The sequence below is a fragment of the Helicoverpa armigera genome, chromosome 9, assembly GCF_030705265.1.
Source record: "Helicoverpa armigera isolate CAAS_96S chromosome 9, ASM3070526v1, whole genome shotgun sequence".
Lineage (NCBI taxonomy): Eukaryota > Metazoa > Arthropoda > Insecta > Lepidoptera > Noctuidae > Helicoverpa > Helicoverpa armigera.
In genome coordinates, this window is record NC_087128.1 from 5,376,686 (window position 1) to 5,402,047 (window position 25,362).

Below are 25,362 nucleotides of genomic sequence, written 5' to 3' on the forward strand. Positions count from 1 at the left end.
AAACATTCCATTCCAAATGGGTTTCGTCTCAAAAGGAAAAACTTGAATACGAATTGGGTCACCTCTGTGATAAAAATAGAGATTGCAACTTGTACTGAAATGTAATTCACGCAACTTAATGACTTTGTCTACGTCATAGCAACAAAAGAGAGTCTATCGAGTCCATATACATTTCAAACTGTTCCTGTTGTTTCTCATAATAAAGAAGAAGAATTCGTTAGCCACAGTTCCGTAATAGAATAAAACCAACTCCTTGGTTGGTGTAGCTAGCGATTTTCATTACCAAGGATACCACACATAAAACAATAATTCATGTATTGCGTGACTTAAAAGCAACATTGATGCTACCAGGAGCCCAGTTAATCGTAAAAGTGTAAGCTTCGTAAAATATGACCCAATTGGCATGAAACAAGGCATAACTTCGAGTCAAAACTTTGCCAAAGTAATTCTTCCGCATAATTTTGTTTCAAAAGAAGCAGGGGAATGATTCATTTGATATTTTTCTTTTTAATTAAAATTCTTACTTTTTATTACTTCTATAACAGTAGGCTTGACATTCCGACTATAAAACCGTAGCCATGTAAGGTTTCTTTTTCATATCATAAAGTTTAGACAAGAAAAAAGATACTTTATTTATTGGAACTGATTCAAATTCACAAAAGTAATAAACGAGCAATAAGAAGACCTGCCTTTTAAAGATATGATTTCGTATATATGTACATTGTATAAATACTTTCTACCTGGATGGGTACTTTTACGATCCTTATAACTACTTAAAAAAACTGTTAAGCTACATATCAGTGTATCAACTTTTCTATCTGCTTTAATCTAATGCCTTTGAAATGTTTTCTGATTTCCGGAATAATGCGATCTCAATTTTGTGAAATGTCTATCAGTGCTGCCTAAAATTAAGCAAGTTCCATTTAGATACACAAAAACAGTTACAAGTTTTACTAGCTAACCGAGGATTATAACCGTGTCAACGATTGGTGGTTGGCTTAACCCTCGTCACACTGGGACCTTACCGATGACCTGTGAGTGAACGACAGAACACCTTTTGCCCTTTCAGTAACTTTGGCTTTAGGTACGCTTAGGTTTCTTAGCCGATCTGACAACTACGTAAGATATATGGGGCTTACCACATCATTCTAGTACAGGACATTCATTTCAGAACTTGTTTCAGAAAATGTTATTATTTGGGTCGCCCCAACACCTTAATGATATTAAATAGATACTTATACTAACTGTCACTAATTTAGGAGTAGGACGCTGTCACTAAAACGGGGGAACATAACTGCGTAATAGTTATTTTTAATTTTAACTATTTCGTAGAATGACCGATCCGAGCCTTTGAGGACGTTGCAATCCCGTGAAATGAAATGAAATGGAATATTCGCCGAATTGTGAATCCCAAAACAAATGTTGAAGCCATCTGTTAATTTTGTCATGTGCCAAAGGGAGCTGGACTCCAAAGTTTTGTAAATAGTGATAGCTCACTATGGGGCAATTAAGATCTTAGTTTTGCACACTTTATCGTCACATTTTGATCACGGATGCACGTAGGTACCTGTGTGATTACTGGCAATGCAAACAATTCTCAACCACAATCAGTGTTTTTGCTGTCGGTAAGCGCTACAAAATGCAAATTGCAGGGTCAGCAGCGAACGTTTTGTGCAACGGCTGACACGCTGCAACCATTATCTATGTTCCAGAGCGCACCGCAAACACAATGAAACCACATTAACTTGCGTCTAGGGAACACACATATTATTACTTGCGTGTAATTTGTTTGCAAACGGTTGTAGCTCTTGCGTTTTAGAATGAAAACGCAATTCACTAAGTGCTAAGTGCTGTATTTGCCAGCTGTTGAGGTAATCTTGAAACCAATTGGTTGAAATTAGTCTGGTCTTGCTTGTAACTTTAAATGTTGAATGATTTTGCTGCTTTCACGGGCTCCTTTTCTCTTTCGAGCCCTAAGGCTGTTTACAGTATTGACATTTCGCAGGGCAAAGATAAGTTGGCAGTAAAGTTTATTACAGTTTTGCTTAAGTTGCCTGCACACAGGTCGCTAGCCGGCCAAGATGAACACCAAAACAAGCCGGCTTCGCTCAATTGACTTTTACAACTTGCACAAGACATTCAGCAGATGGTATGCTTTAGTTCTAAGTTCTCCTTGCATTCTAAGATAAATTTGTTTGTGTGAGTCGAATCGATTCCTTTACGAGCCTTTGTGAATTGACACCTCGGTACAACACTCCACAGTCAGCTTATCTTTTATGGTGCTAACAACCTAACACGATACGGTAGTCAGAAGCCAGTAAGTCTGACACCAGTCTAACCAAGGGGTATCGGGTTGCCCGGGCAACTGGGTTGAGGAGGTCAGATAGGCAGTCGCTTCTTGTAAAGCACTGGTACTCAGCTGAATCCGGTTAGACTGGAAGCCGACCCCAACATAGTTGGGAAAAGGCTCGGAGGATGAATGAACCTAACACGATACGTATCAAGACTTATAAGCGAATCTTTTACTAAGATTTTTGACGTGTTTCTATTTATTTTTATTACAGTTTAAAAGCATTTTGAAGTTTCAATTCTAGTAAATAAGGTGTAAGTCAATGTGACTTTTCAAGTTCTTTTGAAGAAGTTAAAAGCCTCGTGTTGTCTAAAATTCTCATTACAATATTTAACTTGACTAAGACAATGTTCAGAAGAATGCACATTTAATCAGAGTGTGGCGAAAACAGTCCTCATTAAAGCGAAATAAGGTTGAATTTCAAAGATAATCATGCTATTTTGGGGTAAAGACTTTTCTAATCTTTACTCTGAAATAAGCAAGCACCCTCATGATTTAAATAGATATACTAGCGCATGAAACGAGCAAACGGGTAACGCATATACGGGTAACTTATGGGTAGTATTTAAACGCAAATCAAAAAATATCCTTTTTCTATGCAATAAGATTCCGAATTCCCATCAAAATTACTGATTGCACAGCAAAATATTCAACTCAAAATATCACTAAACACACTACAATTTATTTTCGCAGCGTACAGCGATTTTTCCTAAAGCAAAAGCTTTTTCATCAATGCACAGCTAATAATCTTAATGCACATTATACATGTTAACTCTTTTTCTTTTAAATATAGCTTCTATTTTTATATTATTTACAGCAGTTTTTCTGAATAAAACAGCTTTTTATTAGTCACAGTCATCTTATTATTTATTAATTACGGCATAATGAGATCAGCAAAAAAATATAAAATTAAATACAAAATTGTAATTTATTGAAATATTTATAAGCGTTCACGCTTCCTTTTTTGCCCAATAGGCAACATTTTTAGCTTCTGCAGGTGGCGCCACGTACTTGAGTCGGATCGCAAGTCCGATGATATGCTTGCACATACATACTATAGTTCTTAAAAAAAATGGGGCTGGTGCATTGTCAGTCATTGTCAGTATTTCCTTTTAGCATACATTTCATATAAGTAGTCATTAAAAGGCTACTACTATAATATCATATTTCAGAATGTTTATAGTCAGAATCATCTTTTGGCATAGTTTTGGAATTTTTTTTCCTGTAAGAAGCATGCAAACAAGCCTGAAGCATACAAGCAGGCATGCAGCATGTAAGCAGGCATGCAACATGGAAGTAAGCATGCAACATGCAGCAAGCATGGCTTCTGTCACGGCTCCGGCGCTGCGGGCTCCGGCGGTCCCATGCGAGCTTATCGTCGCAGATGATTTTCACGCTCACCACCGCAGCTTCGGCTTACTGGCCGGCAGAGCCGGCCAGCCTCAACCGCGTCGGCGAGCGTTAAAACTACCTGCTCCTCAGCTCGCAGGCCGCCTCGCCCCTCCGCGCCTACGCGGTTTTGAATTGCACTCTAGGGTAGGCAAACAAGACTACGTGGAGTCGGTTTTGCAGCGATTCGTTTTCGTTACTAGCTTCAATTTTAATACAATGTTTTTAATTGAACTCTATCTTACTCGCTCGCGCCACTCTGCACTCCAGTGATGAAAAAGCGCGCGAAGCCGCGAACCTTTTCAGTTAATTTGTTCTGGTTTTAGAAATAATGCAATGTGACAGGATTTTTTTGTTATAATAATCATTAAATTGGCCGAGCATGGCTTCTTGAAAATTAAGACAAATATGATGAATAGGTTTTGTTGTACTTACTGGTTAATATGCGACTGGGATAGTTATTTTGCTATGAAATATGGAAAATTTGCTGTGCAGTCAGTATAAATGCTATGTATGTAGTATTTTTGTACAAGAATAAATTTAACTGTATTGCATTATAATAAAAAAAGCAATGTCATATTGATGTATCATTTCGAATTATCTGCAGTTTGAGTTTTGTTAAACATTTAGTTTATTTGTAGTGAAGTAAGTTATTTGATGTAAAAAAGAATATAAATGATGAGTATTTATTGATAGGCGATTATTTATTTGATATGCAATTTATAATATCCCGTAACTTATTACTTATTCTAGTAGATATATGACGTTTTTCACCGTAACAACGAAGTAACTTGGCAGTCTGGCGCATGAGGGATTTAAACTACACATTATTAGAACCAGCAACAGAGTCTACTGTACTAAGAAACATCGTCGAGGCAACAGAAAAATAGCAAGGATACATACAAAGCAAATACTGAGAATAAAAGAAGCATGTTTGAAATGAAGAAAAGGGATTTTATAAGGGTCTGTACACAGCGGGAGACTTTAGCTATTCCCGCTTTCTCAGGGAACATATAAAGTACATAAAGTCGCGGCCACAATGGTCGTGGCGTTCAAGTTGATTGCTAAACGCTTTACCAACAAAAGGAACTGTTTAATGTTACGGCACGCACCGCTAGCATTCGATACGGTTTAATAGTGGCTTTATTTCACGGCCATAGTTAAATCCTCGGCATTAGCGTCCCGCATAGGTACGTGTCATTGAAAAGCGTGTAATTTGATTATATAAATCTTAGTCCAACCATCTGGAATGACGTTGAGATTAATGTTGGGGACACAAAATAAATCTTACGCGTGTAAAAAGGAATAAATAATCTTATAGTGTACCTATCAATCAATGGTTTACAACAGTTTCGTGGTAATCGTAGCCTTTGATGGCTCAATACTGAATATTGATGTGCACGCATTATCCTATGAAGTGTTTGCCTGAGAGTAATTAAGCTGTTGCTTAATTCAAGTTTAGTCTTAGAATTTAGTGTTCACCTTAACTATTAGTTTCATCACGACTATTTGAACATTCATGTAGTAAAGCTCTCAAACTATTATGGAATGATTATAATTATTAGATAAACTTAAGTTATGCATAACTTTTGTTTTCTTCTGTTTCAACACATGGCTTAATTACAGTACGTATAATAGACTATAATTTGAGCTGTAAGAACTCAATACTGCACACATGATGACGCAATCGGCTATCAGTTTTCATAACATCCCATCATCGATTCTCGGACCTCCCGCAGGCTGCAACTAGATCAAAGTAAGTTCCCAGAAACACATACAGGTACCTAGTGTATGAATATGAACACTTTGGCAGGTAACCCAACCTGCGGTGTACCATACATACAACCAGCTTTTATTTCAAAGGAATTATTGAGCTGCGAGGAAACGTATGAAGCAATCAGCACACGTAGGAACACCGCAAAATTCCAGACATGTTTCGCTTAAACGGAACTGTACTACAAATTGTTGGGCCGGTTCTCTTAACCGATTAAGTGATTAGTTTATCTTAAACGTGATTTTATTCAACAATTCTTATTAAGAATTTGTAACGCGTATTTTGTTTGTGAATGAATAGGTACTGTTTTTATTTGTTTGTCTTACAGTCCTAACCGATGAAAGGGTGAATGAAAAGATTCTACAGTAGTTATAATGGTTATTGATTTTCCATTAGGAATAGGGTCAGCAATAGTCAAATTCGGACATTGGCAATTTGTATGTGGGTGGTGCTCATTGGAGGACGCCTCCGTTCAGCAATGGATAGTGAAGGGTTCATCTATAGGTACTTATAATAAATCTGTAGAGAGGTCAATTCTGTACATTGAACATATTTCCAAAATAACTATTAGGGGGTGATTAGTGATCGATACTGATGCCAAAAATGCAATCAGAAAAATTTTTGTCTGTCTGTCTGTCTGTCTGTCAGTCTGTATATTCGTTATGGAAACAAAAACTACTTGATGGATTTCAATGAAACTTGGTACAATGATTCTTCATACTCCTGGGCAGGTTATAGGATACTTTGCATCACGCTACGATTAATAGGAGCAGAGCAGTGAAGGTAAATGTTGGGAAAACGGGAGAAGTTACTCCATTTTTTAAGATTCCGTCGCGTGTGCAACTCTAATGGTTACAGCTACACAGAAACCATGTATGACGGAAATGTTCTTCATAAAATTATGTAAAAAATATCCCATGACAGTATATATCTATCTTTTATGGTTGACTCACAATAACACGTAAAACTCTCTCGGTAGCTTAGCAGTTCGGAGTTTTCTGATTATATTTGTCTACTATTACGTTTATAACACTCTGACTCACACGAATTAAAAATAGATAATAGTATTACCTATTCATTAAAAAAAGATTCATATAAATCGGTGAAGAAACACCAAAGTTATACACGAAAAACGGATAAGCCATCGCGCGTGAATACTGAATCACGCTATAAGGATCATTTTTGTGCATCTGTCGCCGCGCTCGACGCGGCTCGCGGCGCGGTGGCTGCGCGAGTTTCATACAATATTTGGCTCTTGGTGCGATTGATGCGAATAGGCGTTCAGAGTGTTCAACCTTATTGCGCGACTTTTAGGTTTTAAATAATTTATTTTTAACTTTCTTTTGTTGTTATTTTATAAAATAGGTTGGTACCTATTAGTTATTTTGGTAGTGTTTAAATATTCGTTCAAATTACAAATTATTAATAGTTTACATTTTATTTCTTAAAGTAGTATAGATTTAGATAATTGGAGGGGCTGGTGTTTATTATTTCTTTCTCTCTTTGCACGAAGTCCGACTCTAACGCGGACGAAGTCGCTGGCAGAAGCTAGTACATAATAATAAAGGTAACCACTTGCAAATGGTGAGTGCTCTACCTTACCTACTCTTCGGAGATAAGTAAATGTTAGGTATGTTACAGTGTCCTAATTTACTTCATTTTCCGTGACGTATAAGAACTAAAGTAATATCCGTTGCATAAAGTGTTCCTGTTCATAAAGAACAGTGATTACTGCAGTTACTTAGATAATAGAGTGGCGCAACTTTAAAGTTGTTGTTTGTGGGGAACACAAAGTGTTCAACGGCAACAAAACTTTCAGCATTTACCGTCATATGAAACATAAAATATAATGAATCATTTGTACGGTAATGTTACTTATTAATGATGATCTAGTGCACGGAACATTTTGCGCGAAGTTTATACGTAAGCTCATATGATACGACCTCACTTTTGACAACATAATAGCGGGTCATGAATTTAAAAGAACACGGAATATGAATGAAAATGTTGCCCTATTATGTTGTAATTTTACATTTCTCTACGAGCGCTAAATAACAATTTTTCAAAACAACGCCAGGGGCATCACGTTTTTGGAAGCACTTCAAGTCAGCTGTTCTCGGAAGCTTTAAAACTTCATTTTTCGTCTAAAAACAAGTTAGCAAGAGTGCGTGTCTTGAATGGCGGGTGAGTCGTTAACTTTGGCGTGGTTATAAATCTCGTGAATGGCCAGCTTTATCGGCGTCCGTTAGACTCCCACAAACTGACGCTTCAAAGCAATATCAAAGGGATTTTAATTGCCAGTCGACCGACACTTACCGACATTATTGCCCTAATAACAATCTGCAGATAATCCTTATGATGATGATAATTACCAACAAAACACTAATAGGGAGTTCCTTCAAGATTAAAATCTTATACCGAGGCTACGAGTTTATTTTTATAGTTTAGTGGCGCCGCGACAGCCCTGTTATAAGCCTACAAAAATAGTGAAAATATTTTTCAGTAAAGAAAAACCATCGCTATATTTCCCGTGTGAATTGGGTAGACCCTAATGGAATGTGTTAATTAAATGTGACCACATGTAATAAATAAAATATATCGGAACATTTCTTCGCCATTTAATTACGAAGCAGCATGAGGCTACATGCAGCTGCGATTCTAGTTGCTACAACGCTTAATTGAAAATGAAGAGGTGAAACTTTACGAAGTCGCCTCTGCTGGAAATTGCTAAAATAACGAAATTGCAGTATGGCGTGGCAGCTCCAACGTAGGTGAAGCAGCACCTAAACAGCTTGGAAAAGATTAATGGGCTTAAAATTGCATCGCAGCTGTGCAATAAAAGCAAGCCGTGGAATCAGCGGCAGGCACCAAAATGCAGTGTTATATCACTTACGACGTGCGAGTGCATCCCGACTATTCCGCTAGAATTAAAACAGAAATGAATTTAAAGATGGCCGCTTTGACCCCTTTTTGCAGGCGTATTTCAACTACGCGAATAGACCAGCATCATTTAAATGCCAGCTAAATAATCTTATGAAAAATTACTGCGATTTAAATTGAATGGAGCTCTCTCCACTCTATTATTTTTAATGATATTTCTGCGTTTCTCGTTTTTATACTGGGCTTTATCAGAGAGCTTAGTTCAGGCAAACATATCTGCTAATTCAGTGCAAACCTGAGTGGTTTTATAGAGCATAATTAAGGCTTATTTATTTACTTTACCTACATTCCAACTTCTATTTAGTATTTAAAGCTCAGGAAATATTTTAAACATTTATATTTAACTCGTGATACAAATTAAAGTAGTCATGAAATATGCATAAAACACTGCAAAATCTAAGCATACTTAGTTTAGAAATCAATCATTGGTATTAAGGTATTAAGACCACTGAACGATAAAAACAGGCCATTTCGAAAGCGCCCACATTCTCCGGTGGTTGAAGCAAAAAGCGAATTATATTTGACCGGGCCCGTCTTAAGAACATTCTAAATACGTAGGAGGACACGCCGCACGGTACCGACGATTGAGGACACTAGGAACCACAGTTATAGCCACTACAAAACAACATAGAGAACTTGGAACAAGACACATCGCTGAAAACGATCACGAAAGAAATTGGCCAACTCCTAAGAACAACAGGTTTGTTTGTCATACGAAACATGCCCTCCATTTTCAAGCTACTATTATTTTTGCGAACATCTATATTTTTATTACAGAAGAACCTTATTTTTATGGCCTTAAAGGTTAACATTTTATTCTTCCCAACAAAACTGGGATAGTAATGTCGCGCACCATTAATTTTCCCAGCTAAATAAAGTTTCAGAAACGGAAAAGTCCACAGAGTTTTCCTTTGTTGCTGAGAGCAAATAACTTGGGGAAAGGAAAATATACAGGAGTATGGGAAATTCTTGAGATCAAACGATATAACAACAGAATATGTTGTATGGAGGGGAAGATAAACGTCGACTTGTGTTCCCTAATATATGATATTTACAATAGAAGTAGACTGTGTTAATAAGGACAAGATTGTGAAGCTATCACACAAGAAAACTAGGTTGACATGCACGTAATAAAGTTCTGATAAACCTAGGCGCCTATGTTATAACAAGCAAACATCAATCAATGTTTATCGAAACAATTGCAGACAAACAACTAATTATACTAGCGGGGACACTTACAATTCGCTGGAACAATTTTACTAGTCATTTATTTTGTCACTCAGTGTAATGCAATCAGTTGATTTATTCGATGTGAATGGATGTAGCTAAGTGACATCAATTAACGTATATCAGGGTATCGGGAATGTGTGCACTTCAGTTTATGTATGCGCCACATGATGCTGATGACGTCAACGAGTAAGAATGTAAGCATTTAAACTATCTAGGCATGTTTCTTTGTACTTTGAGCTTAAAGCTCTTGAATGTTTGTTTTTTACTCAAAATCGTTTGCATTATGTTCTTATTGCAACGTTTAAAGCGTTTAAACCGGTTAAATGCTGCAAATAACCAAAACATTATTAGGAGCGAGAGAAAACTATGTTTCAAAGAGTAGCTAGCTACTGCAAATGTAAGGATAAAGAATAAACACAATAACTAAACAGGTTATTAACTCTAGGTATTTGTTTTGAGTACGCAAATAGAAATGAAAACTAAACAACAAAATAAATGAGAGCCACTATTCCAAAGTATGTAGCAGTAGGTAATCCTTGGGGAAAGCTTCACTGGCAAGGGGCTGTGGGGAGTTCACACAAAACAAAACAGGATCGGAATTCAGAGGTCGTGCGGTCGCTCCAAATGTAGATAACGCGATAACCACAAAAACCGTTGCACTTGTACAGTATTAAAATTTAACTGCGTCAAATAAAAAAGGTTGTAAAAAGTTTGAAGGATCTTACGAAATACTTACATTGAATATGTATATCGTTGTCGTAATATTTTAAGTATTAATGAAACAAATGCGACACATTTTCGGAACCAATAACGAATCAGCACGAAAGTTTCCCGATTCACAAATTAGACCAATTCGCGATGACGTCCGGGTGGATCGATAACCAGATAAACAAGTTGGGGTGGGGCAGCGACCCCTGTACTCTTGAGGACGCAGATGCCCATACATGGGACGGCATTACGACAGTTAGACGGTTTAATCTGGTCCCGGCGCGCCAAACTAGGGTGGACTCATAGACACACTTGTGGGACACTATTTGCAATCATTTTGCTAGTTTGCTGATTTCGCGCAAATTTAAGTCGACTGAGGGGAAATAAGCTATTATGTGCTACTTGGTAGCTCCGGGCGCTTGACCCTTATTCGTTTCCAATATAATATTTAAGCGTAGATGCGGGTACGGCGTTACTTATTAGGTGCTCTGTGGCAACATCACTTTTCCCCGAAGTGATAACGGAGATCGTTTCTTATTAATGGATAGAATTACAGACGGTAACACATGGCTTATTTACCGGTATAATCCGTAACCATATATATATGATCCTAACTAGCTATATAACAGAATAACACAGAGGATGTGCCTACATAATGGGAGCGCCGATAACCAAAGGCTATTTCGGTATTAAACATTCTGAACAATGCGGAGGGATATCACAACATATCTGATCTGCGTAGGCATAGGTACACGAACCGTGGCGACAAACCTTTGTAATCGCGAAATGGAAGCATAAAAAATGAGGACGCATTTTTAATTCTTTAACAAACATCTAAAGGTATGATATGAATACTTTACGTTAGAGAGTCATGTGTCAAGCTTTATGATTTAAATCTAAAGGATCTCTCGTGATAAGCCTGCCCCAGACACATTAGAAATGTGATTCCAAAAAAAATAAATCCCGAAACATACACAGAGGGGAGCAACGTCTAATCCCCCGAATGGCGCCACCGTCTGTGACATTCTGTGGCAATGTGGAGCAAACGACACCCCAAAGTCCATGACACTCCGCGAATCTTGCACAGTTCGCGCTCCGGTTAATTTCGACGACAAAATAGCATTAAAATGTTCGATGATGTTCAACGACTTATTCAGTTAAAGTCAAAAGTTACGGAGTCAAGAAATCAAAATATAAAAGTTTGTAACGTATTCTGAGAGAGTAAATACAAACAGTAAACGAAAACTGTATTTCACCGTGCACTGATATAGGTATTCATTCATGCAAGCTTCGGCGGATCTACCGCAAATATCGTATCCACCTACACAAGTACCAGCTAGGTATTGAAAATCCATTTGTAAGGGAACTGGACGTTAGCGAGCTTCAAGTTTCATTTGATTTGAGGTGTATCGGATAGCCGGTCCGTTACGTAGGTGCCGCATTATGTGGCTTCGTGAGCCGCAAACCGTTCACAATACACCTAGCTTGGCTAGGAAACACGCTACACTAGTATATTCAAGGATACGTGTACCTGGTATAAGTATACGCATATTAATATAAATAAAATTGTACGTATCTACTCTATCTCAAAAAATACCAGTAGTCCTAATCTTTATAGCTTCGTAGAATCATTCGAAGTTAAGGCACGAATGGTCACAAGCTCGCGACTGAATCAAATAATCAATACCTTGTGCCTAAAATAAAATGTAACAATAGCCCACGGCGCATAATAGGACAACCGCTTAAAATGCTTTGCATGTTCGGAGTCATCCGGCGGTGACCGCTTGCGCTGCCCGCACTGCCTGTCGGCCCGGAAGTAAGACATGGGAATCTAATCACTTACCCGATCTTATCTGCCTTCAAATATTTTAACTTTCATGAAAATAAATAATCGCCAAGTCAGAAAGTCATTAATTTCACTTGTAACCAGGATGTTAGTTGTGACTTGTGACGCGAAAGCTAGATTGTTTTACGATAAGCTTATCGCAGTTAGCGTTCATAAGCATTAATAAAGCTTTAACAACACTGCAAAGACTGACTGTGGAAGTGTGAACTTTACTTATTTATAGGTCATATGAACGTCGCGCCTGGATTGAAATACCTGCATGAAAGATCAATACATATCTTCAGTGATACGTTTTTAATGACCCCTATCTACTTATTTTAAAAACATTGGGAAAGTGGATAAATCGAATGTAATAAAAACATCTCCTTAGCAAAAAATACTGTTATGTCATTCAGCATTTGGCATAAGAGGCGCCCTCAAAAAGCGAGCGTGAGTCGGCAAATTGTAACTAATGGATCTCCCAGAAGATGACTCATAAGTCCCACATGTCACTCTAAGTAAGTCACAGACTGATTTTATAGAGACGCGGGTTTTGGGGTCCGTTATTTTTGGAACGATGGGAAATGGGGCCACTCTCCGTACACAAAAACTTACCCTTATATGAATTTACTGACATACAAACCCTTTTTTATTTACCCATTCTATTTTGTATTATTTTTATCAAGTAATTTTATTAAGATGAAATCACTTCGACAATAACGATGCTCTTTAAAATGAAGCAATGACGCCAGCTCGCATTATACCCAGAAATACTAATTGATCTGAATTAAACAATGAAATGAATGTCTGTCTGGTTATGAAGTGACTGCAAATAACATGCTCGCTCTAATTACAACGGCTTCTATTCCAGTTACTTGATTAATTGAGTCGTTAAAACTGTTAAATCAGAAGAAAATCTGAATTATAATTTGGCGAAAATTTCATTTCTGATCATTGATTAACCTACATTATAAAATATGATTACCGATACATATTTGCAAAGTAACAGCTGTCTGCAAACATATCCATGTCACCACAATAGGATTACACAAATGAAAGCTGGATTTCAAAACGCAAAACACGGATTCCCATTGCGTAAAAGCAATTCAATCTCCTAAGCACACATGCGGACTTCATAAATCTCATGTCAGATCGGTAGGAGCGCGTTTTATGTCATAAATACAGCGGGTATGTATGTCAAAACATGGGGGATTTGGGTGCTCTCCCTGCGCGGACGGCCCAACCGTCGCGCGACGCCAGCCGAGATAATGAAAAAAGAAGATTTATGATCAAACTCTAATCAAATTTTATTACCGTCTACGACCCTCCACGTTATTATTCCTTGCGTACTGCCTTTTCATTATCGATTAATAGTTCACTGTGTCACCTTGTAATGCGCTCCCTTCTGCAATGCTTTTGATACAATACAAGAATTTAATATCAAGAACACGTAATAAATGTTTATCTTGGTGTTGCTTAAAACAAAGCAGATGAAAAATCAAAACGAAGCCAAGTTTCCTTAGCCAAAGGGGTCGTGAGTCACATTACCATAAAGTTTCCAGCACGGAATGTGGTGTTGTAATATAGCGGGCAATAATATAGCCATTTGTACGCAACGTGGAATAACGCTCGCACCTCCCCCTACCACCATGATCCCGTCCTTCACCTCTCTGACCCAATTATACAGCACATATTACATTTTTTTAACCCTTGCACCTCGATCTATTCACTCTCAAATGGCTAATAATAACATAATAAAATGACCATGAACTTGAAAGTCTCGATAATCAAAAGGGTTACTCCCCATTGTTTTGTTTGAATAAATGAAACCGGTTTTAAACTCATAGGAATAGTTAATACGAATGCTTTGAAGTTCAGGAGGTACTGCGCTGTATTTGGAATAAGAGAAGTACAAGTTCCATTGTAGATAAAGTAACAAAGACATAATTTTATCAATAAACGTGAAATGAAACAGTGCCTCAGTCATTCCTTCTTTATCAAATAAACAGATATTGCGACCCAGTTCTAAGATTGCCTGATTATAAGTTCATATTGCTGGTTGAGAGGTCATCAAGAGCATCTGCATTATTGTTATGTCTCCACTTTCATTCATTGTCTATTCAATTTACGTTTTCTCCCGTGGAAGGCAATCTTCCGCCCGTTTTTTTGCAACTATTCTCAAGAGCTGGAATTAATATTTCTTTACAGGCGACTCTCCGCTTTGCAATATAATGGGTTTTTAATAGAACTTCAGCATTGTTAAGAGAAGAATAGTAAAACTATGAATATTTAAATGACAATTCTTTTTGAAAACCTTTCAAAATATTTTTACATAAACACGTTTAAAATGACCCCTAGTAATGAGAGAGAGTAAAGGGTGCCACAAAAAGGTCCATTATGTGAAGTAAAGCGCAATGACTTGAATTAGTTATTCAGTTGATTATGCCTCCCCTCTGGCCACTCTATCATTATCGTTTTACTTCACGCACGTGCCGACTTGCGCAGGCACCCTTGTGCTCTTCAAGGTCGATAATTATAGCCTGCACAGTCTTTTGTTCCGCACTCGCTACCCTCTCTTTACGAGTAAATATTATTTTGTCTTGGAGTGTAATTTGTTTTGAGCACTGCGCAGAAGTTACAAATCTCATCTGGTTAAAATCTGTTTTTCGTGTAGGTTTATATTTATACTGCCAAATATTTTTATATGAAAGTACAAATATTGTACATAGATGTTATATGTGTTGTACATACCCTAACAGCAGAGATGACTTTTAATTATATCGAAAATAACTATTCAGTTTGGCACATTCTAGAGGGCTTTGCAGTGAACCTGTACGATGCTAGAAATATGAGGGCCAGACAAAGACACCAATTACAAGAGAATCTAAGATAACGTTAGTTAGGTAATAGCATTTTGTACGGCAAGCGATACTATCTTAGCTAGAGTAAAACCCCTAAAGAGCAGTTGATTCGATAGATAGTAGATTAACAGCAATCTCTGCGATCAGTAACATGGATATTATAACTCGAAGCGGTTTGGCGACCCATGCCGCTGGGGAAATAACGCGCTCACTGTCTGTTATTTCGTGGAAAGCAAAAGAATTCCAGAGAAAATTTTGCGCCAGTATTTCTTAGTGAGAACAACCATGTCATAAGGCAAATGTACTCGTATAAGTCTAAAGCTTAGTGCCATAACCGCTTTATGAGAGAATTAAGAGTTATGACTAACTGCCGCATCACACGTTATGCTACATATTTCCAGATTCAGGGAAAGTAAATTCATCGTCAAGTTTATAGGAACATTTCGTTGTACTCCGTCTCAACATAAGCAGCAAATGAGGAAAGTTTGGTAATAAGTTTATTTATACTAGAGATTAGGCATTGTGGGTCGCTCCAGACTCTTCGGGGAAATTTAAAGCTGCCCAAATTGCACCTGGGAAATCACATTCTTACCTACATGTTCTAACTAAAGAAATAACAAATGGCCACAAACTAGAATAGTTAAAGCGGTCAGAAAGGAAGATCTTCTTGTATATCGCTCCAACACTATTTTGAGACTATATACTGTGTTTTAGGACTTTGTACTGAAAAAATGATTGATTAATGGACTTCTTTTGAAACTTTGTTTCATTAGACAACTGCCGTCGTAAAGAATCGTTTGGAAGATTTAATCTGTACTTATAATATAAAGCCGTAGTTTGTTTGCTTGAAAGCGCTAATCTCAGGATCGTCCGGGCCGATTTCAAAATATCATTAGGTGAGTGTTAGGTAGCCTATTTACCGAGGAAGGCTATAGGCTACTTTTTATCTGCTCAATTTCTACGGGACGCGGGAGAAACTGCTGGCGAAAGCTAGTTTTATCCTAAAATCTGCAATGTAATACAAACTTTAATATATTTAATATTTCACCCTCTCGGGGTAAAAGGGTAGATGGGATCGAAATCTACTGATCGTAAGGATATTAGATACGCACTCGGAAATATGTTGTAGGGTCTTGCAGAAATTGTTTTATATCATGAATTACATTCTTAGATAGGATTGGACATTATTTTTAGGTGAGCCAAAATATTTTTGTTTTGGGACTGATGCAGTAAAATAGTAATCTTACTCCCATTAAAAGCTCATAAGAACGAAATCAAAGTGAACATCTAATATGACCATAAACCAAATTCACACGACCCTCGGGCTACTAAAGTGCGCGGGCGCAGGCCACAGACGCCGCGCCTGCGCAACCCGATGAGTGTAAACACACACACACACCCACATCGAGATGAAACGACGAAAGCCGGCATTAGCCACTTATCGACTCCTGCACCCGTTTTGATTATGTCTGCTCTGTCAACACCCTAAAATAGATATACACAGGGACATTTCTTGAAGAAATAGATATTGTATTTGGAGACATTGTTATATACGTACTTCATATCCCTTAAACTACCCGAAAGTAAATTGCAATTGCACTAGCTTCTCATTTCTGTTTTAATAACTTGCTCGAATTAATAGATATGATTATTGACAAGCAGGTTAAAGATTACTGATTTTAAATGCTTACATGATTGAATTTTATCATAATTAGACAAATCTTAATATGATCTGTGAGTGTCAGTGGAACATTGTGAGACTTTATCGATCAGGCATAAGCAACGGCTACATCGACGCATGAGAATATTTTCAATGCACGGCATAATCTGGATTATAGACCATAGTAACTTGGTTTAATACAATCCTAATTCTATGTTATGAGAATTTATGTATCGATAATGTCAACATGTATTAATAAAGACACGATATTTTGAAGCTGTTGAAAGTTGTGATAGACGGGTGTCTAGATAAAAAATGAGTTATCTTTAGTTCATTACGTGATTTTCTTTAAGTGAATACTCCTAACGTAATGCGTTCATCATATGCATAAGAACATCAAAAGTTAAAACAGTTTTTGTTGAGCCGATACACTGAAATAAAATGCTGGAACTTAAAATATTATGTTGAAAAAATGAGCGGAGGCCAGGTGCAGTCCATATCCGTTCCAAAAGAAAGAAAAAAAAATGGGTGCTCTTTGAGAGGTAGAGTACAACATAAATTCGTATTTTTTTACTACAAAATAACTGGGACATTTTATTTCTGGGCTACAGATAAGATTTAGTATAGAATCTAACTAGTGATAGTAGCTAGTCTTTATCATTTGAATGTTCTTGATAAAGATCTTCAATTTCGAGGTCTCTCTTGCATACTAAAGCTTTGAGCTTCGTTCAGTGCCTATTGCCAACAATGGAATGACTAAATTGTATCATTAAACCAATCAATTAATAAATGTTAAATGTGCATTCTACTTATTCTTTGCTTATCCTGGCGATGATCCCAAATAAAGAAAGGTATGTATTTTAAGACACAATGCTCTTACACTTGGACAAACTTAAGCTTAGGTAAGCAAGTTTAACCTTTTGAACGCCAATGTCGGTTATAGCCGACATGAGCAAGCGTGCCCTGTGCGCCAACGACGGCTATACTCGACAAAAAACAGGTCGCAGAAAAATACAAAATAAACCTATTAAATCATTACTTTTATGTATTTTTTAGTAGATATTTAAAATTAAGATTTTCGGGCTTGGCGTACAGGGCATGGGAATACCGATATGGCGTGGCGGTGAAAAGGTTAATGACACCGCAATAAAAAGCCAAAGGTCTGATGAAAAAGTTTTCCGGACTTGGGAGGTTGTCAGTGACACTGCGGCAAAGTCAAGCTATAGTAGATTCAATACACCTAACAGTAGATTGATGAGGGAAGCACCCCAGTTTTTCCAACTTTCCTTATTTTTCGTCGCAAGAAACTTTTCGATTTATCATATTCTATTTGAAATGGGGTTCGGAACAAATTGTCCAAGAGCAAAAGTTTTCAATGATAGCTTCCTTTAAGGAGAAGTACAACAATAGCTTTAAAAAACCTATCAATTTCAAACTAACAAGAAGGTGGTCGTATGCAGTTAACGCTGTCTTACTCAGTCCCAGTTCTTCCTACGATTAATGCTTTTCCAGCAATTTTATGTTTCTGACGCTATTTTTAGTGTAACCTATGTGGTTTTACAGTGTTTTGACCTTACAAGATCGTAAAATAACAATAAAGGCGTGTATTTACACATCCGAAACATGCCTGTCCAAATTCGCAGACAACGTCGGACAATTTCGACCAAAATTTCCAATGATTTATGCCCTTTGCAAATATCGTACTGCGACATATCTATCTGACGATGTAGCGGATCATCCGACATCTAAAATGACATGCTTTATTGTTTCCTAAAACTTTAACGTATCCTTATAGTTCTGTTCACGGCATTTTAACATATGAAATATCTGGATAATATGATACTGAAGTCGAACTTTAATGAGTAGTAACGTTAAATCTCTCGATAAAGAAGGAACATAGCTTAGCTCCCTGCGAATGTTCTTCAACTATTCGTGCAGATTTTTGGTTCAGTGATTGAGCGGTTTTATTTTAACAAAAGCAAACCCGTCGGACGGCCAGGGCTACCTGCGCTGAACACCTGTCGCGGGATGTTGCCTATAGCTAGTATAAGGGATCTCATATCTCAGCTGTTTAGGATTACATTAATAATGCTTAAGATTCGAAAGATGATGAAAACTAAGCTAAATTGCATGTTCTATACTCCTACAGATTGGAGGAGAAGGGGGTACCTAAAGAAACCGAAGTTTTTTATACCTTTAATGTAAGTAGAGATAACGTTATCTTCAATACAATGATAGTAGTGGAATTAAATGGCAAAGGTGTTGAGAATAAGAAGAAATTCAAATTGCTGTATCACGATTAATAGGACGCATAAAAAGGCAATTCCCATTGATGATACCGGCAGATGTCCATTCAACAATAGGTGCGCTTTCAATAATAATACAATCTCATCGGATCGTGATGTGATGGTATTCTTTTATTAGAATTACTTATGAAACCAAAGAAAAAATATTCTTAAGTATAAAAGGTGTAGAAAGTAAAGTAATTTCTATTATAAAAGAAAAGAATGACGTAAGTAATTAACAAAAATCTACAAGCATAAAAACAACTTTAATAAATTGTTCTCGGAAACGAGATTGGCGCCCACAAAAAGTGCCCTTTCTCAAACGGTCCCATTTGTTCCTTAAATTGCCCGAAATGAGGGTCCTTTTGCTGAATTACTACTTATTTTTCAAGCCATATGATAAATATAGTCTTCGTAGATGTAGTATGTAAAGCTTTATTTTTCGTAAATAAATCGTAGCAAGGATTAGACAAATAAGTTAAGGTCGTTAACTATTAGTAAGGAACGCTTGATATGATGCTGATTAAGCTTCACTAAATAAACAATAATTAAAGCAGCTACTCAAATCATTGGATTAAAAGATATTTAACTTAAAATGTGCTAATGTTTTGATGACTGTAGAGTCATTAATGATACCAACTTTTCGATCCAATTAGAAACAAAACTACAGCAAAACATAATTAATCTTGATACAAAAGAAGAAGCATGCAACCTTACCTGTAAGCAGGAACAGCAGAATTAAGCGCCGCATGACGGAATGCTTGCAGGAACAGCCGGGAACGTTTACGCGCGTGTGTTTACCGCGGCCATCGTCAACAGTCCCGTCAGTCAACTATGTAGACAATGTTTACGCGACTCAGCTGACGTCTTCGTCTATTATGTTCGCCAATTAACCACACACTCGCGCACTGCGGGATCCGCACGCTGCAGTGTCAACGGCCACGAGCTTATGAGAAAAACTAGACACTCGGCGAAAGCTGTCCTTCTGGGAAACCACCGGAACTGTCCCACACTTGCCGCTACCTTCCAATGAGTTATTCATTCATCTTGCGAGAAAGAATGTGCGGAAACTAGACGAGAGTCTCTTCTGTGATGAAAACATGACACATGGCTAGAGCGCCGAGGAAAGGTCTCGCGCGCGATCGCAGCGCACGGCGGCTGAGTCGCGAGTTGCGTGAGTGGGCCGGCTGCGGCCGGGGGACGGGGGCCACGCCTGCGCACCGCGCCCGCACCGCACCACCTCCAGTATTGACCGACGACGCCTCCTTCCTACATTTCACATCCTTAACTAGGTACTACGAATTCTCCTTTGAAAAATCCCTAATTCCATCCCTCCGATTGAGATAGGCCACGTCTATGGTCCATGAAATAAGCGCACCTGATATTTACAAGCAGTCATTATTTTAAGGATAGATGACTTGCCAAAACAGTTTGCTATATAACGCAGCCTTATGTTGTAGGGCTGAATTTAAATTCGGTGCATAAATTCAGGCGCAGGAAAATTGATAAAGGTTGCTAGTCGTAGGTAACCTACATAATTAAGGCTTTATATGTATACTTGGATCCGAGGAATAAATAGATAGGCACCTATGTATTAGTCAAAGAAAATATTTAGAGGACAGAATTACAGTTAAATAGATAGCCCATTATTTCATCAGTAGTCTGTAAAAAAACGAAATAAATTATGAAAAAAAATCTACTAACGAAGCCAAAAGATAAGTACCTAACTTGAAAAACTTGAACCTCTCCAAGAATGCAGAGTAAGAAGGTCGTGATTGATCTAGTCTGGGCGACAGCCTAGTTGGCCTGCAGCCTATATACGCAGTTCATGACGTCAAACTAAGTTGGCAACCAGTGGACGCCCGCAAAGCGAATTAACTTGGGATCTAGAGGCACTCGTCGATGACATAAGCTATGCCCTATAAAACAGACCAATTCTGTCATGCTAACTGCTCTACTACTTACTATTCAGACTGCATTAATATTAAGACTGTCTGAACTAGACTGTTATTTATTGTTTTTTTTTCTATGAAAATTACGATTATTTTCATAAAAATTAAAAGAGTAGGTAGATACAGTTAGAAATGCCAATACCGAATTTAAACTTCGAGTCTTGCAAAGGTTCACTACCATTCAAACGGCACTAGGTAATATTACGATTGTCTGAAGTAGACTGTTATTTATTGTTTTTTTTTCTTCTATGAAAATTACGATTATTTTCCTAAATATTAAAGGAGTAGGTAGATAATGTTAGAAATGCCAATACTGAATTTAAACTTCGAGTTTTGCCAAGATAAATTTTCCTGTCTCCATCGGCATGCCATTATTGAGTCGGGTGCACGATTATAAATTTTGAATTAGATTTTTGTCGATAGCATTATTGAAAACCATTATTTTTTTTTTAGAATAGTGATTTGAAATGGTTTGTTAAATGCAAATGCCAGTTATCTATGAGTTTATAGACTAGCGACTCTATTGGTCGATAAGTACCGCATAAATCCTCTTGAATAGGTTTTCAGGGAAGCATCAACTCATCTCAATGTAGAAGCTTTAACAAATAGGTACCATTTCTTTCGCGTTAGTGTTCAGGCAACGTCTTTTAAATATATAAGACATCTAACACGTACTTAACTCTAATTAGTCTAACTTATAAAGTGACCGCGCACGACCTTCTAGGTATAGATATATTTTTATTGTTTTGATTTTCTTATCCTACGGGTTATCTATGTAATTAATTAAGTCTAGACTGCTAATAAATTAATTTTAGATGGAGAAGGAATAGTTTATACGCAGATATCTGCCATCTATCATCATCCTCCTGCCCTTAACCCAATTTTATTTTTGGTTGGCGCAGCATGTTTTCTCCTTCCATACTCTTCTATCTGCTATCACCTCGCAAGTAACATTCTTTCTAACCATATCGACTTTCACACAATCCATCCATCGTTTCTTTGGTCGTCCTCTTCCCCTATATCCGTCCACTTTCATGCTCAAAACCTTCCTCATAACATGACTCTCATTTCTCCGTATCACATGCCCATACCATGACAGCCGGTTTCCACGCAGTTTTTCTGTAACCGGCGCCACTTTCAAACTTCCTCTTATACAAATAGGTAGCTACTCGTTCCTCACTCTATCAATTCGCGAAACACCATACAGTCCTCCCAACATTCTCATCTCTGCAGCATGTAATTGAGCTGAGCTGAGCTGTCTTAAAACGGCGGACTAGTCGAGGTTCTCTCAAAATATCATCATCATCATCATCAGCCTATCGCAGTCCACTGCTGGACATAGGCCTCTCCAAGTGCCTCTCAAAATATCGTTTCAGGACAATTAACTAAAAACATACTAATAAGTTACGGTGTTTTTTGTAATTCTAAACCTCAAATCTCTATCGACGCAGGGCTGAAACTGAGTTTTCCTACAGGCTCCAATCGCTTCAATGCTGGTTCCGGCAATCGAACCCAAGACCTCTTTTGCAGCTATCGTGTTTGTGACCGCACTGGCAACGCAAAAGTAATTCTATATTAATTTACAGAAGATAATAGACTTGAGAGAAAGTCTACAATATACTAAAATAAACTTCTGTGATCAGGAAACAAATATAAAATTCCTACTACCGAATAATGTCTTGACTGATTTTTCTCAGGTTCTAAGTTCCCTCTATCCTCGAGTCAGTGAAAAATCTTCGCATTCTGTCTGTGCCAACTGGACAGGCTGTATAAAGTTCCGTATGGAGCTAGTAGGTGGCGTTGCGAAGCTACATAGCTAACATAACGCCCATTGGAAGGTATTCCCATATATTAAAAATATATTGTTTTTCAACAGTATTCATAAGCTAAGCAGTGAAGATTTTTATACATTGGCTCTTACATCATGTGTTTATAACACGAATGTACTGGCTGAGTATGCAGCCCCTAAATAACTACAGTGATACATTAATTTGTTTATATAAATTGCATACCTATCATATCTACAAAAATATTTACTACTCAATAATCAAACACATATGTTTTTAAATTCATATATTGAATAACAATTTTAAAGTCTATTCTACTATTACTTATTATATCTACATACTAAACTACTAATTAGCTTGAGACATTTGCCTTGCAAGTTTCTCCTGAGTCCATGTTTTTATGAGTTGCTTTCTGATTTCAAATGCTATGACAGCTGTAGCCATACCAGTGTTCAAGCTGTCGACTCCTCTTTGTAAGGGGATATTTATCCTTACGCCATTTTTAGCTGCTGCTAACCTGAAAAGCAAATATTTTTTTGACAATAATATTTTACTGCAATTAACCATGTATATGCTGCAGAAGTTGTTTTTTTTTTAATTCAAGCAAGTCAGGGTGACATACCTATAGCTCTCATCACTGATTCCTTCAGTTTCTCCACCTAATATTAAAGTAGTATGTTTTAAAGATGGGTAATTCACACCATAGTATGGCAATACTGGCATGTCATTTCCCCTATCATTTTCTTCACTCTGGTCTAAATCTGTGGTGTTGCTATCAGCAATAAATACTGATGTGTCCTTTTCCAAGTGGTTTGGCATTTCATCCCATTCTATTGACTGGTAGATGGGCAGTCTGAAGTGGGCACCAGCTGCACTTCGAATCACCTTTGGATCCCAAACATCTACACATCCTGGAAAAAAATTGTTACATGATTTTTGGTGTGTGAGGGGAGACCTGTGCCCAGGAGTGGGATTATAAAAAGGCTGATGTTTATAATGATATAATATTTAAAATTTTTACGGCTGTATTTTTTTGGCCAAGCTACTTTAGAAGTCTTCAATAGAAAGTCTCCAACCATATTATTATATTTTGTATTGTGTTATTATACCTTTTGAAAGTAAAACTTTCTCACAGCCAGCACCAACAGCTACTCGCAGTATGGCACCCAAGTTCCCCGGTACTCTGATGTTGTCACATATAAACTGAAGTGGCAGAGGCCTTGATAAAGTCTTTACATTTTCTGCTGCTGGAGTTTCAAATATACCTGAAATGAAACATTACAGTGTGGTGTTATATTAAACTATGTATTATAAATTATAGTTAAAGTTTTTATGTTATCATATGCTTAATTTATTAAACAAATTAGTTAAATGCACATACATAATTCTATATTGCTAATTTCGAAATAGAAGTTCCAGCATCCAAAGAGACTACTTGAAAATAATTATTAAAAGTAAACTCACCAAATATACCAGGACTCGTTTCAACATCAGACCACATTTGCATCTCTTTGTAAGCTACTTTATAAAACAGCACCCCAGTTTTAGGCAAATGTGGTTTTAATTTAACAAGCTCTTCTGGCCTGCTAAAGATGACATACTTTAAAGTGCATTTAGCTTCCAAACCATCAACTATAAGTCGCCAACCTTCCACAAATGTGTGACCAGACCTCAATCTTTCTTTTTTTGACTTCAACTTCACTAATAAGGTACTGAAACAAAGAATTAATTACAATTAATAACACCAGTGGCAAAATACAAGTATGTTGTGGTTCAATAAGTTATGTAGGTCCTTACCTTATACGCCCATCATTTTCTTTCAACTTTTCATAAATAATTTCACCTTTATCATCAAAAACTTTTTGTTGACTGAGATAAAACTTGTGCTTCTTCAGCTTTTCGTCTCGTTTTTGTTTGATTTGTTTTGTTTTCTCTGGCGGTAAGGACGAAGCCGCCGGCTGCTCTTGAATAGTCGTCTTATTCTGAACCATGTCACTTTCTTGTTTGGCATGACTTTTATTTAAAATAGAAGGATCGATTTCTATGATCTTTTCTTTTTTAAGGTCAGATTTCTCAGTAAAGGGTAACAAAACCTTAGCAGGAGACCTGTGTGACCACCTTGCATATAACCTTACTGATTTATACGCCAACGAAGGTAGCTGGCGAACAAAGATTTGTGACATTAATCTATTCATATTTCTTGCCATTTCTATATTATAGCACTGTGTATTGTAAACAAGTATTTCTGAGATTTAACTAATAAAATCTCTTGTAACGTTTCATCAAAACCCCACAACATAACCTCATAAAATAAGAAACTAATTGAAACTAACGTCAATGTCAACTGCTGTCAACACCTATCTGTCAGTCATTTTTAGGGTTCTGCAGTCCGCAGGTCCGTAGATTTCAAAATGTCTCGGGACATTCGGTTAAGAATCTGACTGACTTTTTCTCACTTTATTCCATTTTGATGACATATATATTTCTGATATAGTGTTTTAGTGACCCTCCGTTTCCTGCAGTAACATCCCAAGGTCAGCGCCATATAGCAAGCACCACGAAAATAAATAAAAAAAAACCTCATTATTAGCGTAAACCCAA

The 25,362-nt window shown here is 37.3% G+C and overlaps 2 protein-coding genes across 2 annotated transcripts in view; both read right to left on the bottom strand.

Annotated features, from left to right (window-relative positions):
- Dtn (detonator) overlaps positions 1-20,211 on the bottom strand; it is a 77,321-nt gene extending 57,110 nt beyond the window's left edge. The window contains 1 exon segment of the mRNA XM_021333914.3: positions 19,740-20,211. Coding sequence (XP_021189589.2) covers positions 19,740-19,773 — 34 coding nt within the window. The 5' untranslated portion in view covers positions 19,774-20,211.
- A 2,821-nt stretch (positions 20,212-23,032) lies between these two features.
- Positions 23,033-25,077, bottom strand: LOC110375712 (rRNA methyltransferase 3, mitochondrial). Its single transcript, XM_021333951.3, has 5 exons — positions 24,559-25,077; positions 24,226-24,473; positions 23,871-24,026; positions 23,384-23,672; positions 23,033-23,278 (listed from the first exon to the last, which is right to left on the bottom strand). Exons 1-5 carry the CDS (start codon positions 24,966-24,968, stop codon positions 23,110-23,112), a joined length of 1,272 nt encoding a protein of 423 aa, XP_021189626.3. The 5' UTR covers positions 24,969-25,077; the 3' UTR covers positions 23,033-23,109.
- Between the last annotated feature and the right edge of the window lie 285 nt (positions 25,078-25,362).

Excerpts from the sequence above, each read along its gene's own strand:
- LOC110375712 (XM_021333951.3), bottom strand. The coding sequence starts at position 24,968 with ATGGCAAGAAATATGAATAGATTAATGTCACAAATCTTTGTTCGCCAG. Across the intron at positions 24,474-24,558 it reads GAAAATGATGGGCGTATAAG|TACCTTATTAGTGAAGTTGA; the intron begins GTAAGGACCTAC and ends TCTTTGTTTCAG. Across the intron at positions 23,279-23,383 it reads ATCAGTGATGAGAGCTATAG|GTTAGCAGCAGCTAAAAATG; the intron begins GTATGTCACCCT and ends TTTGCTTTTCAG.